Source organism: Podarcis raffonei, chromosome 4 (assembly GCF_027172205.1).
Source record: "Podarcis raffonei isolate rPodRaf1 chromosome 4, rPodRaf1.pri, whole genome shotgun sequence".
NCBI lineage: Eukaryota > Metazoa > Chordata > Lepidosauria > Squamata > Lacertidae > Podarcis > Podarcis raffonei.
In genome coordinates, this window is record NC_070605.1 from 7727604 (window position 1) to 7744523 (window position 16920).

The 16920-nt window shown below is 46.3% G+C and overlaps 2 protein-coding genes across 3 annotated transcripts in view; both read right to left on the bottom strand.

Annotated features, from left to right (window-relative positions):
• Positions 1–16920, bottom strand: part of LOC128412208 (zinc finger protein 850-like) — a 264328-nt gene that overhangs the window by 231285 nt on the left and 16123 nt on the right. The gene's annotated exons all lie outside the window — the stretch shown is intronic.
• LIPT2 (lipoyl(octanoyl) transferase 2) lies at positions 4729–7818 on the bottom strand. Its single transcript, XM_053385120.1, has 2 exons — positions 7295–7818; positions 4729–5376 (listed from the first exon to the last, which is right to left on the bottom strand). The coding sequence occupies exons 1-2, from the start codon at positions 7761–7763 to the stop codon at positions 5144–5146; spliced, it is 702 nt and encodes a 233-aa protein (XP_053241095.1). The 5' UTR covers positions 7764–7818; the 3' UTR covers positions 4729–5143.

Consider the following 16920-nt stretch of genomic DNA (forward strand, 5'->3'; position numbering starts at 1 on the left):
ATTGAACTGTAAAGTTGGAAGGGACACCAACCCGCCTGCAAGGCAGGAATTTACTTGGCAGTAAAGCCCACTTTTTTCAAAGACGGTTATCTCCACGTAACTGTGCACAGGATGAGGGACACAGGTGGCACTGTGGGTTAAACCACTGAGCCTCTTGGGCTTGCCGATCGGAAGGTCGATGGTTCGAATCCCTGCGACAGGGTGAGCTCCCGTTGCTCTGTCCCAGCTGCTGCCAACCTAGCAGTTCAAAAGCACGCCAGGGCAAGTAGATAAATAGGTACCACTGCGAAGGGAAGGTAAAAAAACAAAAAACTGTGAAAGGATTGTAGCGCCCATGAGTCAAACCAGGGCAAACCTCAGGCATCTTCTGAAAGATCTGCTGTTTATAGACAGGCCTTCACAATGAGTTTCTCCTTTTTAACCAACTCGTAATGATTTTCGTTATGTTTTATGGCTATTTGTATGAACTGATTATATGGCCACGCTGCCAGCCACAGCGATACACTTTATAAAAGTGTGGCTCATATATATTTAAATAAATGATGCTACTCTTTACTCAGGGAACCCTTGCAAATTGCTTGGATTATTTCCCACATTCCTGTGGGAAATTGATGATGAGCCTAAATGCCACTAACTCAAGAATCCCCAACTTTCTTTCAACAGAAGAAGCCTCAAGGAAACACAATTGCTGAAAGCTTTAAAAAGAACTCCACAAAAAACAAAACAAAAAAACCCCAACGTTGTACTCTTCTAAGCAAGCCACTGGCTATATGCCATGATTCTCTGGCCAAGCCTGACCTGGTATTAAAAAAGCCAAACCCATATAATTCGTTTAATAAATAACGTCAGATAAATCAAAGTGTCAAATGGTAGAGATGGGAAGGGCAGAAAGAGAGCATTCTTCACTGGAAGGACATTTAGTTCCAGTTAAGGAGCAGAAGTGAAAGAAAGGGAAAGCCTTTTTAATCGGGGTTTTTGAACAAATGTTGACTTTGGACCTCTTCACCTCCATCTTAATACTTGTACACACATATTTTAAGAATCACCTTCTGATTGAGAAGCGATGCTCTAACATTCACAAGCTAGCCAGGTTTTTGCAGAGCTGAATATAAAGGTTTGTAGCGATTCTTCAACACTTTAAAAAATATTTTTAGACCCTTCAGAAAAGCCCACTGTGAACTGTTTGCAAGGCACCTTGAGCGTCACTTGCCTTCATAGCAATCTTCATGGCGAGCCACATTCCTGGCCATCTACAATGAGGTGTCCAGTGGCGTTTGCTGCAAGTTCATAGGATTGGTTTCAATCAATGATGTGGACAAGTTCCTCACAATGATGTGGCTTGCAGTGTGTCTGTCCCCTTGACCCTTTGGGCTTATTAAAGCTTGCCAAGAGCATTTGACCAAGTGGGTCCAGCATGCAGTCAATGTGTTAGGGCAGGAATGGTCTCAGCTGTCCCGAAAGACACCATGATCTCACCACTCCAGAAAATCTGTTGGTTGGTGATGACCTTTAAGGCCCTAAACGGCCTTGGCCCAGTATACCTGAAGGAGCGTCTCCACCCCCATCGTTCTGCCCAGACACTGAGGTCCAGCTCCGAGGGCCTTCTGGCGGTTCCCTCCCTGTGAGAAGTTAGGTTACAGGGAACCAGGCAGAGGGCCTTCTTGGTAGTGGCGCCCGCCCTGTGGAACACCCTCCCATCAGATGTCAAGGAAATAATCAACTATCTGACTTTTAGAAGACATCTGAAGGCAGCCCTGCTTAGGAAAGCTTTTAACGTTTGATGTTTTATTGTTTTTAATATCCTGTTGGAAGCAGCCCAGAGTGGCTGGGGTGTTTACCAGCTCCATCTGGTACGCAGGCTTAGACCCTACCTCCCCACAAACTGCCTTGCCAGAGTGGTGCATGCTCTGGTTTTGTCCCGCTTGGACTACTGCAATGCACTCTACGTGGGGCTACCTTTGAAGGTGACCTGGAAACTGCAATTAATCCAGAATGCGGCAGCTAGACTGGTGACTGGGAGCGGCCACCGAGACCATATAACACTGGTCCTGAAAGACCTACATTGGCTCCCAGTATGTTTCTGAGCACAATTCAAAGTGTTGGTGCTGACCTTGAAAGCCCTAAACGGCCTCGGCCCAGTATACCTGAAGGAGCGTCTGCACCCCCATCGTTCTGCCCAGACACTGGGGTCCAGCCCTGAGGGCCTTCTGGCAGTTCCCTCCCTGTGAGAAGTTAGGTTACAGGGAACCAGGCAGAGGGCCTTCTTGGTAGTGGCGACCGCCCTATGGAACGCCCTCCCATCAGATGTCAAAGAGATAAACAACTACCTGACATTAAGAAGACATCTGAAGGGAAGTTTTTAATGTGTGACATTTTAATGTATTTTTAGTCTTTGTTGGAAGCCGCCCAGAGTGGCTGGGGAAACCCAGCCAGATGGGCGGGGTACAAATAAATTACTATTACTACTACTACTACTACTACTACTACTACTGCCTAATCCCAAAGACCCATTTCAGGAAGGCGGTTGACAGGGTTGTGTGGCAATACTTGACAAGTACCCTTGGAACAGATTGTCTCGACGTATTTCATGCCTAGTTATAGGGCCAAATTGGCTTTGGTTGCCTTGATGATTACCTTTCTCGAGAAAAGGATCGTGTCTTTGTGGCATGGCTCCTTTCTGCATCATTTGGGGAAATATCAGACACCCAGAGCCACATGAGAAGTATTGCTGTGCCTCTTCTCCCCACAGCACTGTTGCCTTTCCAGAAGGGAAGCAGTACAGTGGAACCTTGGTTTAAGAACAGCTTAGTTTATGAACAACTTGGATTAAGAACGCTGCAAACCCAGAAACAGGTGTTTTGGTTTGTGAACTTTGCCTTGGAAGCAGAACACGTTCCGCTTCCTGTTGAGTGTGTTCCATTTGTAAATCGAGTCCCCCGCTGCAATGGGAAAGCACGCCTTGGTTTAAGAACGGACTTCCGGAACGGATTAAGTTCGTAAACCAAGGTACCACTGTACTGTGTTCTCCTGCCTTATGGGCTGGGGTTGGGGGTTTCCCTTGTTATCTCCCGAAAAGGCAACATACATAAAGCAGGAAAAGTTCCCCACCCCATTCCTCTACCTGTATACAGGTATTTGTTTGTTATCCAGGAGGGATTCAAAGCAGAGCTGGAAAAACGTTTTGCCATTAGCCAAAAACATTTTTGCTCTGCCAAGCATTTTGAGATAATACACTTTATTCATTGTTGGGTCATTTGATCTTGTATGCTACCATTTTATGTTGTATGTTATGATTTTTGTTGTATGTTTTCAATTTTATTTGTTGTGTGCTGCTACAGTATTATGAGCTACTACGGCTCATAAATACCTTTACAGATAAAGTAAAGAATGAAACACTTGAGTGTCGACCATCAAACTTACTTAGAACCTCCTATCCTTCCTGCTGCCAGACAGACCCAAATTTCCTTTTCCTCATACACTGATATTTGTCAGGTTAGGCTGCAGCATCTGAATCCTAAAACATGTCTAGACAACCACCAGGGCTTCTTCTGGCACCACCCAGCTATTATGAAAATCATTTTATTCTGGATGCGGGATTCTAGAATATCTCTTAGCCCTTGCAGATCAGAACTGCAATGACATTCGTAAGAATGCTGTCAAGTAGTGGAACTAATCTACTTATCTAGCATTCTTTAACCACTTCAGTTGTGACCACAGAAAGGGGACCTGAAAGCATGTTTCAGGTGTCCCAGAAGAAATATATATATGGCAGCCACTGGCCTTTCAATTAGAACAATGAAAATATTCCATATTAACTTGTCTCAGGAAGCTGTACACACTCGTAAGGCTGCAATCCTAAACCCATTTACTAGAGGAACTAAGCATTTTTCAGATTACATAGTATCGCCAGAATATAAATTTACCCTAGTGAATAAAGAATGGAAATACTTGACAAGGACACCAGCAGGAACAGTTGAATGTCACCCACTGAAAAACCACCTAACAAAGATGGCTTTATAGATTATTTATTCTATTAGTTTACTGGGGCGGGGGGTGGGGGTGGAGAGGCGATTGGGAAAATTCAAAGTGTCTTAATCTATGCGATCTCCAAACATTTGGGGGGGAACCTTCAGCATTTTATCACAGTGAACCCTGTTCCACTTCTACAATCATCTCTAAAATCATGAAGTCTATATTCTTTCCCAGTATACAGTGGTACCTTGGGTTACAGATGCTTCAGGTTACAGATGCTTCAGGTTACAGACTTCGCTAACCCAGAAATAGTGCTTCAGGTTAAGAACTTTGCTTCAGGATAAGAACATAAATCATGCTCCGGTGGCATGGCAGCAGCAGGAGGCCCCATTAGCTAAAGTGGTACCTCAGGTTAAGAACAGTTTCAGGTTAAGAACGGACCTCCAGAACAAATTAAGTTCTTAACCCAAGGTACCACTGTACTAGATTCTGACCAAACTAAACCTCCTGAGGTATTTTTTGTTCTAGGAGACTTAGTTGGGTCAGAATCGAGTATACACTTGTGGTCAATGAGCCACCATAGCTGCTAGAGGGCTGTGAAAATTTGTCTCCCGGACTTTTTAGACTTGTCTACCCAGGTACTATCTGAAAATCTGAAACCAGAGGGGAACGTTGTGTTGCCAGATGCAAAATATATTGGCATTATCTTCAGCTCTCCTAACGGAAATAACTGAACAGAAACCCCATTACACCACAAACTTTGAACACCTTTAATACCATCACGGCTTCTTGGAAACCGTAGTTTATTTGAGACGCTGATCATTCCGTTGAAAATTCCTTGGGACTCTCCTTTCACAAAAAGGCAAAATTCCCAGGACTGGCTGGGAAAGGAAGCTCCAACATTTCAAGTCTATGCAGCAGAACTGGGTTGGCCCAGTCTCTCCAGATGTCGTTGAACTCCAATTCCTATCATACCCAGCCCACACAGCTAATGGGATAATGGGAGTTGTAACACAGTAATATCTGAAGGCACCACATTGGTAGCAGAAGACAAACCTCATACACAAAGGCATACAGTGATTTTCATGATTCAGTAGATCTTCCGTTAGGAACAGCACTGTGTGTTCCTAAGGAGCAGGCGGATATTAGGACAATTCATTCTCCCAAACTCCTAATTCTCTGTTGGAGATCCTTCCATCAAAGTGCACTTGAACACCTCTTGAAAGGCAGCCAGAAAAGGCTCGGTGGCTTCTTCAACTGAGACGTGTCTCTGGAGTTCTCTGCTCAGAGACGTCACCTCCTTCCCCTCCAGCCCACAAGGAACAATGTGGTCAAACCACGTCAAGTCGGTGCAGCAGTTCAGAGCCAAACCGTGAGAGGTGATATGCCTTCCACAGTGGATGCCTGGAGAGCGAGACAAGAGAGATGCATTAAACTTACTGGGAAGGGAGAGCTGCCCGTCGATTGATCACGTGCTGTGTCGCAATACAGTGGTCCTTGGTTCTCAAACTTAATCCGTTACAGAAGTCTGTTCCAAAACCAAAGCGTTCCAAAACCAAGGTGCACTTTCCCATAGAAAGTAATGCAAAATGGATTAATCTGTTCCAGACTTTTAAAAACAACCCCTAAAACAGCAATTTAATATGGATTTTACTATCTAATGATACCATTGATCCATAAAAATGAAAGCAATAAACAGTGTACTGCAGTCACACAATCAATCAATAAGTAGCTGAACTGGGTTCCACGCAGACACAAAAACAAAACGAAGAGAGCCGCAAAAACAAAAATGCAAAATAAATAGCAAAAACAGACAGACCTCAGTGTAACACTCAAATCGGAAGTGTGGCACTCAAATCGGAAGCGTAACTTAAAACAGAGCATTTCCAGCTTCTGAAAAAAGTTCGCAAACTGGAACACTTAACTTCTGGGTTTGCAGTGTTTGGGTTCCAAGTTGTTTGAGTACCAAGGCATTTGAGAACCAAGGTAGCACTGTACTGAAGAAAACAACTGCATGGAGTAACCTCAGAGTGAACACCGGAATAAATAAACTTCCAGCAAACTATTAAAACGATTTAAAAGGTAGCAAAATTTAAGATTAGGGCTGCAATATTTAATTGACTCACCAGGGAAATGAATTAACTTACAAATAGTTTAATTGGCTAAAGGCTATCAGCATGTGTTAACGCTGTAAATGGCAAGTCCGAATTTAAGAAAGGAATGTTCCCTCCAATGTTTGTTTCTCTCACACACTGGAGGGAACAATTCTTCTAAGATGATGCCTGGAAGACATGTCTGCAGCACCCAAAAGTGAACAAAAGATGCGTCTTCCTTCAGAAAAGACGGATCGGTCCATTTCCACCCCATGATATACTGTATAGCTGTAGATGCTGATAGATACAGGTATAGCCATAGATATACATAGATATAGATATACCAGTAGATAGATATGATATATAGATATATAGATAGATATAGACATATATATAGAATTAGAAATGGCTTTGGCTATAGCTAGATAAAGACATAGCCCTAGATAGATATAGAAAAAGACAGCCATATAGATAGGGATATAGAGATGGATATAGCCCTAGGTAGATATATGACCGATATATACATACATACAGATATAGACATATAGACACATATATATCGAGACATAGACATATAGACATACACAGATAGTTATGTATCTATATATGTTCATATCTATCTCTCTATATATCAGTTTGGGTATAGCCCTAGACAGATATAGATACATTGTAGAAATAGAAATAGATGTAGATAGCTAGAGAGAGAGAGAGAGATGGCTACATATATAGGCATAGATATAGCCCTAGGTAGATATGATATGATATATATATAGAGAGAGGGGGGGGGTATAGAGATAGATATGGTTATAGATATTGCCCTAGGTAGGTATGATATGATTTATATAGGTAGGTAGGTACAGAGATAGATAGGGATATAGATATAGCCCTAGGTAGATATAGAAAAAGATAACCATATAGATAGGGATATAGATATGGATATAGCCCTAGATATATGACATATATAGATATAGACTGTATAGATACATATAGATAGATAGGGATATAGATGTGCATATGGGTATAGCCCTAGGTACATATAGATAGCCATAGACATATATACAAAGAGAGAGAGAGATGGGTATATATATACATATATATACATATACAGGTATAGCAAGATACATATATATATACACACACACATATACATATACAGAGAGAGAGAGATAGCCCTAGGTAGGCAGACAGCTGTGCCTCTGGAGGACAGAGATTTCTCTCCTCTCACCCACCGATGGCGCAGACCTTCCTCCCGCGGAGCCAGACGCCGGTGCAGGGCGGCGGCAGGGCGGCGGCTTGCGGGAGGCCGAGCCTGCGGCAGGCGGCCACGGCCACGCTCTCCAGGGCGGCCACGTAGCCCCGCACGGGCAGCCCGAAGCGCCGCAGGTCCAGCACCGGGTAGGCCACCAGCTGGCCGGGCCCGTGGAAGGTGGCCAGGCCGCCGCGGGGGACGCGCTCGAAGCCGGCGCCCAGCGCCCTCAGGCGACGCTCCTCCTCCGCCGCCGAGGCCCGCCGGGCGTCCAGGCCGCGCAGCCCCACCGTGAAGACGGGGCCCGACGGCTCCCACAGCAGCAGCCGGTGCGGCGCCTCAGAGGAGGCCGGGGCCTCGCGGTGGCGCCTCACGCAGCGGCCCTGCGCCGCCAGGGAGTCCAGGTAGGCCGCGCGGCCCAGGCGCAGCACCCGCACCGGGGGAGGCCGCATCCGGCAGCCGGGGTCCGGCGCCACGGGCACGCCAGCGGGGAGGAAGAGAAGGGCAGGGGCGGAACCCCCCGCTTTGGAGGAGGAGGAGGAAGGAAGAAGTTCTGGCTCAGGCCGCGAGGGGGCTCCGGGGCGCGTGCAGAGTACACACGACGACGCCTTCGCCTGGGCTGGGGGGTTTATTTTGGCTGCGGCTGCTACTGGTGGTAATAATAAATTAATGATAATAATGTAGTATAGTTTCACAACAGTGTTGTTGTTGTTGTTGTTAATATTTATTATAATAAATATTATTATTAGGTGGCATATAAATTAATAATAATAATAACAGCTGCTACTGATGATGATAATAAATTATTATTATTATTTATAATATAATATATAATATAGTATAATAATTGTGGGCAAAGACATACCACATATGAAAAAAAAATCTTTTTATATGCAACAACAGCTGCCAAGGTAGTGATTGCTACCAAATGGAAATCTCAGGACATACCAACAAAGGAAGAGTGGATTTGTAAATGAAGTGAGTATATAGAATTGGCAAAATTAACTTCAATTATAATAATAATAATAATTTATTATTTGTACCCCGCCCATCTGGCTGGGTTTCCCCAGCCACTCTGGGCGGCTTCCATAGAAACCAAAAAACACTAAAATATCATACATTAAAAACTTCCCTGAACAGGGCTGCCTTAAGATGTCTTCTGAATGTCAGGTAGTTGTTTATCATTTTGACATCTGGTGGGAGGGCGTTCCACAGGGTGGGCGCCATTACCGAGAAGGCCCTCTGCCTGGTTCCCTGTAGCTTTGCTTCTCGCAATGAGGGAACCGCCAGAAGGCCCTCGGCGCTGGACCTCAGTGTCCGGGCAGAATGATGGGGGTGGAGACGCTCCTTCAGATATACTGGAACGAGGCCGTTTAGGGCTTAAAAGCTCAGCACCAACACTTTGAATTGTGCTCGGAAACGTACTGGGAGCCAATGTAGGTCTTTCAAGACTGGTGTTATGTGGTCTCGGCGGCCGCCCCCAGTCACCAGTCTAGCTGCTGCATTCTGGATTAGCTGTAGTTTCCGAGTCACCTTCAAAGGTAGCCCCACGTAGAGCGCATTGCAGTAGTCGAAGCGGGAGATAACTAGAGCATGCACCACTCTGGTGAGACAGTCCGTGGGCAGGTAGGGTCTCATCCTGAGTACCAGGTGGAGTTGGTAGACAGCTGCCCTGGATACAGAATTGACCTGCGCCTCCATGGACAGCTGTGAGTCCAAAATGACTCCCAGGCTACGCGCCTGGTCCTTGAGGGGCACAGTTACCCTATTCAGGACCAGGGAGTCCTCCACACCAGCCCGCCCCCTGTCCCCCAAAAACAGTACTTCTGTCTTGTCAGGATTCAACTTCAATCCATTAGCCGCCATCCATCCTCCAACCGCCTCCAGGCACTCACACAGGACCTTCACCGCCTTCACTGGTTCTGATTTGAAAGAGAGGTAGAGCTGGGTATCATCTGCATATTGATGGACACCCAGTCCAAACCCCCTGATGATCTCTCCCAGCGGCTTTATATAGATGTTAAAAAGCATGGGGGAGAGGACAGAACCCTGAGGCACCCCACAAGTGAGGGCCCAAGGGTCTGAACACTCATCCCCCACCACCACTTTCTGAACACGGCCCAGGAGGAAGGAGCGGAACCACTGTATAACAGTGCCCCCAGCTCCCAATCCCTCTAGACGGTCCAGAAGGATGTTATGGTCGATTGTATCAAAGGCCGCTGAGAGATCCAGCAGAACTAGGAAACAACTCTCACCTTTGTCCCTAGCTCGCCGGAGATCATCAACCAGTGTGACCAAGGCAGTTTCAGTCCCATGATGAGGCCTGAACCCCGATTGGAAGAGATCCAAATGGTCCGCATCCTCCAGGCGTGCCTGGAGTTGTTCAGCAACCACACACTCAATCACCTTGCCCAAGAATGGAAGATTTGAGACTGGGCGATAGTTGGCCATACTGGCCAGGTCTAAAGATGGTTTTTTAAGAAGTGGTTTAATGACGCCTCTTTCAGCGAATCTGGGAATGTTCCCTCACAGAGGGAAGCATTCACCACCCCGCAGAGCCCATCGCCCAGCCCTTCCCGGCTTGCTTTTATTAGCCAGAATGGGCAAGGATCAAGGAGACAGGTGGTTGGTTTCACTCGTCCAAGCAGCCTGTCCACATCCTTGGGGGTAACAGATTGAAATTGATTCCATGCAACTTGACCAGACAGGGCTCTAGCACTCTCCCACCCCACCCCTGCTCCCACGGTGGTGTCTAGCTCCTTCCGAATATGAGTGATTTTATCTGCAAAAAACTTTGCAAAATCGTTGCAGGAGATCTTGGGGTCTTTACAAGGCCCCGGTGGTAAAGGTGGTTCCATTAAATTGCGGACCACCTGAAAGAGTCTCCTGCTACTATTTTCTGCAGATGCAATAGAGGCGGTGAAGAAAGTCTTCTTCGCCGTCGCTATCGCCACTTGGTAGGCTCGACGTTGAGCTCTAACCCGTGTCCGGTCTGATTCAGAATGAGTTTTCCGCCACCGGCGCTCTAGCCGTCTCAACGATTGTTTCATCACCCTCAGCTCTGGGGAAAACCACGGGGCTGTCCGGGCTCCATGCAATCGGAGAGGGCGCTTCGGAGCCAGACAGTCGATCGCCCTGGTTAACTCCGCATTCCAGCGGGCCACCAGGGAATCAGCTGAAAGGCCATCAACATGGGATAAAGCATCCCCTACCACTCTCTGGAAACCATTTGGATCCATTAAGTGGTGGGGGCGGACCATCCGAATTGGTCCCACCTCCCTGCAGAGGGGAAGGGTCGCGGAGAAGTCCAGTTGCACCAGGAAGTGATCTGACCATGGCACTTCTTTGGTTTCACTTTTACTTAGTGTCAGATCACCCACGTCACTAGAGGTGAATACCAGGTCTAAGGCATGTCCATGACTATGAGTTGGGCCCAACTTATTCAGGGACAGCCCCATGGAGGCCATGCTTTCCACGAAGTCCCGAGCGGCCCCTTGTAAGGTCGTGTCGGCATGGATGTTAAAATCCCCTAGGACGACCAAGCTAGGTGTCTCCAGGAGAACATCCGCCACGACCTGAAGCAGCTCGGGCAGGGAATCCTTGGTGCAGCGGGGAGGTCGATACACCAAAAGGAATCCTGTACTGCCCCTATTGCCCAACTTCCAGAACATGCACTCAGAAAACTGGGTCTTCCCAATAGGACGCCCGGTGCAAACTAATGACTTCCTAAAAATCACTGCAACCCCCCCCCTCCCCGCCCACATGACCTGGGTTGTTGTGCGTAAGAGAAACCTGGTGGGCAAGCAGCGGCAAGGACAGGCCCATCTGCTTCCTCCAACCAGGTCTCTGTCACACATGCCAGGTCAAATCCTCCATCCACAATCAGGTCGTGGATGGCAGTGGTTTTATTCATCATTGACCTGGCATTACACAGCAACACCTTCAGGTCATGTGGGTTTCCCCAGTTGATTCCAGTATCCATCCGGTCAAGGCCAGACCCGGAGGCAGGGATAGTCTTCAAACAACGACTAAACCTGCCTCCTCGGTAATGACATGGTCTGGTCTTAGCGTAACTCCTCCTCCTGCCTGTGATCACTGAGATCGGATGTCCCGGTGCTTCCCCCCCTGTGGAACTTGTCCCAGCCATCGTGTTGGCTGGGGCCCCACTCCCACAACTTCAATTACAAGATATCAATCAAATCAAAAGCTAAGAATGGAGTGGAAGTATTTCGAAGATTATATGTCCAAATATTGTTCTAAAAACGACATGTTAATAGGCTTAGAATAAAAAATGTAAGCAGTAACAAAGCAAAGAAAGAAGGAAAAATCAGAATTTAACAAAAATAATTTATTATAGAATGCAAGGGGGGAAGGTAGAAAGAAATATAAAGAAGTTGAATTGCTTTGGAGGGGTGGGGGTGGTTTTTATAATTAAGTGTATAATTATGCAGCTGTTGTAATTTAGATATTATATTTTATGTGAGGGAATCGTTGGGAATTTGGGTTATGTATATATGTTAAGTTTCAATAAAGATCTTTGAAAATTTAAAAAAGAGAGAGAGAGAGGCATTAGCAGGGCTTTGTTCAGCTGGAGCTTACAAGAACTCAGCTCCAGCAACCAGTGGCAGAGCTTCATGCTCTGGCGGGGGGGGGGGGCGGAGAGCAGACGGGGGCGTGACTGGGGCGTGGCATGCTGCCTGCGGGGATGTTGCACCCAGTGGGGGGGGGGGCAGCCGCGATGGCACCCCACCCCTCTCTTCCTCCGCCAGTGCCAGCGCCTCTCAGATGGGTGCCATTGCCATTCTAAGAGAACAAGGAAGAATTTCATTGTGAACTCCAGCACCTCTTTTTCAAAGAAAAAAACAGCACTGGTCATTAGGATATTATTTTTCTCTGAGACAGCTACAGTGATAGAAGATCTTTGACATGATAGAAGTTTATAACATTATACATGGATAGATAAAGGTGGTGGTGGTGGGAATTCCCTCGCAACACTAGTAATTGGGGACATTGAATTTTGTGTTTGTTTTGGGTTTTCCCAAAAAATCAGTGCAGAACTTCGCAGCCTTAAAACAAGTTATGGGGATCTGTTATGCAAAAGCTCATCGAAAGTCCACGTGTATCCTTCACGATGTGCACCTACTCGCTTCTGTTTACTACAAACTTTTATATAGCTCCAAAACTTCTAAAACTCTTACAGTGCCTTTAGGGAACTAGCCAAGCGGCTTGCAGCGTTTTAAAAGGCCTAAAACAATACTAAAATGATCTAAAAGTAGCTTTTACTGATGACTTTCCAGATAATAAAACTTCACCTGCGGAACTTCCAGCCTAAGCTGGTTCTCGGTTGAGCCTGACGCATGCCCTGATGGTGCTTCTTTCAAGAGATTCACACCGCGCACTCCAAGATATAACAAACAGGAGCTAAGCCAGGGGTCAGTAACCTTTTTCAGCCGTGGGCCAGTCCACTGCCCCTCAGACCTTGTGGGGGGCTGGACTATATTTGGGGGGGGGTGATCGAATTCCTATGCCCCACAAATAACCCAGAGATGCATTTTAAATAAAAGGACACATTCTACTTGTATAAAAAACACTGATTCCCAGACCGTCTGCTGGCTGGATTGAGGAGGCGATTGGACCAGATCCGGCCCCCGGGCCTTAGTTTGCCTACCCATGAGCTAAGCAGTGTTCATTATCCCATGCGGTACAGTGGCTCTCTGCGTCCCGTTGATTCTTTCAGTCTGCAGATAGTGCAGATAGAAGAAGAAGAAGAAGAAGAAGAAGAAGAAGAAGAAGAAGTAGTAGTAGTTTGGATTTGAGATCCCGCATTATCACTACCCGAAGGAGTCTCAAAGCAGCTAACATTCTCCTTTCCCTTCCTCCCCCACAACAAACACTCTGTGAGGTGAGTGGGGCTGAGAGACTTCAGAGAAGTGTGACTGGCCCAAGGTCACCCAGCAGCTGCATGTGGAGGAGCGGGGAAGCGAACCTGGTTCCCCAGATTACGAGTCTACCGTTCTTAACCACTGCACCACACTGGCTCACCATAGCTCAGTGGGACCTTCTGCATCTGCTTTGCAGGCAGAAGTTCCCAGGTTCAGTGCGTGGCATATCCAGGTTGGGCTCTATTGTTCCCTGTCTGAAATCATGGAGCCCTGTTGCCTGTCAGTGTTGACAGTACTGAGCTACATGTAAAAGGTAAAGGTAAAGGACCCCTGAATGGGGTTCATCTCGCTTTCAGGCCGAGGGAGCCGACGTTTGTCCACAGACAGCTTTCCGGGTCATGTGGCCAGCAGGACTAAACCGCTTCTGGCACAACAGAACAGCATGACGGAAACCAGAGTGCACAGAAACGCCGTTTACCTTCCCGCTGCAGCGGTACCTATTTATCTACTTGCACTGGCGTGCTTTCGAACTGCTAGGTTGGCAGGAGCTGGGACAGAGCAACGGGAGCTCACCCTGTCGTGGGGATTGGAACCACCGACCTTCTGATTGGCAAGCCCTAGGCTCTGTGGTTTAGACCACAGCGCTACCCACATCCCCTGAGCTAGAGGTATCAACAGTCTGATTCAGTATGAGGCAGATTATTACGTTTCCGTATACATCTGTCCTGTGCTGCTAAGAGGATTGCTTGCATCATAGAAGCCATAGGATTGGAAGGGATCCCAAGCTTGGTTTAGTCTAGCCCCTACTCACAGATAAAGAATCCCTGGCAGATAGCCATCTAACCTCTGCATGAAAACCCGCAATGAAGGAGCGTTCACCACCTTCTGAGGTATGTAGTCGGTTCCACTGTTGAATGGCTCTTACTGTCGGACACTTCTTCCTAACTTTTAGTCAGACTCTTCTTCTTTGTAACTTGAATCCACTGAAGCAGCAGAAAACAAGCTTGCTCCATCTTCCATCTTTGAGATATTTGAAGATGGCTATCCTATCACATCCCCTTCATGGATCACTGCCTTGCCGTGGCGAAGGAGCTTGAAGAACTCAGAGAAGCTCTGAACTACGCCGAGCAGGGCACACAAGATGAAAAGGTCATAGTGGAGAGTTTTGACCAAACGTGATCCACCTGGAGGAGGAACTGGCAAGCCACTCCAGTATCCTTGCCAAGAAAACTCCATGGACAAAGACAACAGGCATATAAAAGTTATGACGCTGGAAGATGAGCCCCTCAGGTCGGAAGGCGTCCAACATGCTACTGGGGAAGAGCGGAGGACAAGTACAAGTAGATCCAGAGCTGATGAAGCGGCTGGGCCAAAGCTGAAAGGACGCTCAGTTGCGGATATGCCTGGAAGCGAAAGGAAAGTCCAATGCTGTAAAGAAAAATACTGCATAGGAACCTGGAATGTAAGAACCATGAACCTAGGTAAGTTGGAGGTGGTCAAAAATGAGATGGCAAGAATAAATATTGACATCCTGGGCATCAGTGAACTAAAATGGACGGGAATGGGCGAATTCAGTTCGGATGACCATCACATCTACTACTGTGGGCAAGAAACCTGTAAAAGAAATGGAGTGGCCCTCATAGTCAACAAAAGAGTGGCGAAAGCTGTACTGGGATGCAATCTCAAAAATGATAGAATGATCTCGATACGAATCCAAGGCAGACCTTTTAACATCACAGTAATCCAAGTTTATGCACCAACTACTGGTGCTGAAGAAACTGAAATTGACCAATTCTATGAAGACTTACAACACCTTATAGAATTGACACCAAAGAAGGATGTTCTTCTCATTATAGGGGATTGGAATGCTAAAGTAGGGAGTCAAGAGATAAAAGGAACAACTGGCAAGTTTGGCCTTGGAGATCAAAACAAAGCAGGGCAAAGGCAAATAGAGTTCTGTCAAGAGAACAAGCTGGTCATCACAAACACGCTTTTCCAACAACACAAGAGACGACTCTACACATGGACATCACCAGATGGGCAGCATCGAAATCAGATTGATTATATTCTCTGCAGCCAAAGATGGAGAAGCTCTATACAGTCAGCAAAAACAAGACCTGGAGCTGACTGTGGCTCAGATCATCAGCTTCTTATAGCAAAATTCAAGCTTAAACTGAAGAAAGTAGGAAAAAGCACTGGGCCGGTAAGATACAATCTAAGTCAAATCCCTTATGAATACACAGTGGAAGTGAGGAACAGGTTTAAGGATTTAGATTTGGTGGACAGAGTGCCTGAAGAACTATGGATGGAGGCTCGTAACATTGTACAGGAGGCAGCAACGAAAATCATCCCAATGAAAAGGAAATGCAAGAAAGCAAAGTGGCTGTCCAATGAGGCCTTACAAATAGCGGGGGAGAGAAGGCAAGCAAAATGGGAGGGAGATAGTGAAAGATACAGGAAATTGAATGCAAATTTCCAAAGAATAGCAAGGAGAGACAAGAAGGCCTTCTTAAACGAGCAATGCAAACAAATAGAGGAAAACAACAGAATGGGAAGAATCAGAGATCTGTTCAAGAAAATTGGAGATATGAAAGGAACATTTCGTACAAAGATTACCATAATAAAGGACAAAAGTGGTAAGGACCTAACAGAAGCAGAAGACATCAAGAAGAGGTGGCAAGAATACACAGAGGAATTATATGGATGTCTCGTACACCCCAGGTAGTGTGGTTGCTGACCTTGAGCCAGACATACTGGAAAGTGAAGTCAAATGGGCCTTAGAAAGCACTGCAAATAACAAGGCCAGTGGAAGTGATGGTATTCCAGCTGAACTATTTAAAATTTTAAAAGATGATGCTGTTAAGGTGCTACACTCAATATGCCAGCAAATTTGGAAAACTCAGCAGTGGCCAGAAGATTGGAGAAGATCAGTCTACATCCCAGTCCCAAAGAAGGGCAGTGCCAAAGAATGCTCCAACTACCGCACAATTGCACTCATTTCACACGCTAGCAAGGTTATGCTTAAAATTCTACAAGGAAGGCTCAAGCAGTATGTGGATCGAGAACTCCCAGAAGTGCAAGCTGGATTTAGAAGAGGCAGAGGAACCAGAGACCAAATTGCAAACATGCGCTGGATTATGGAGAAAGCTAGAGAGTTCCAGAAAGACATCTACTTCTGCTTCATTGACTATGCAAAAGCCTTTGACTGTGTCGACCACAGCAAACTATGGCAAGTTCTTAAAGAAATGGGAGTGCCTGATCACCTTATCTGTCTCCTGAGAAATCTCTATGTGGGACAAGAAGCTACAGTTAGAACTGGATATGGAACAACTGATTGGTTCAAAATTGGGAAAGGAGTACGACAAGGCTGTATTTTGTCTCCCTGCTTATTTAATTTATATGCAGAATACATCATGCGAAAGGCTGGGCTGGATGAATCCCAAGATGGAATTAAGATTGCCGGAAGAAATATCAACAACCTCAGATATGCAGATGACACAACCTTGATGGCAGAAAGTGAGGAGGAATTAAAGAAACTTTTAATGAGGGTGAAAGAGGAGAGTGCAAAATATGGTCTGAAGCTCAACATCAAAAAAACGAAGATCATGGCCACTGGTCCCATCACCTCCTGGCAAATAGAAGGGGAAGAAATGGAGGCAGTGAGAGATTTTACTTTCTTGGGCTCCATGATCACTGCAGATGGTGACAGCAGCCACGAAATTAAAAG

Bases quoted from the DNA above. Each gene is read 5' to 3' on its own strand.
- LIPT2 (XM_053385120.1), bottom strand. From the start codon at position 7,763: ATGCGGCCTCCCCCGGTGCGGGTGCTGCGCCTGGGCCGCGCGGCCTAC. The intron at 5,377-7,294 runs GTGGGTGAGAGG...CTCGCTCTCCAG, and splicing joins GAGGAAGGTCTGCGCCATCG to GCATCCACTGTGGAAGGCAT.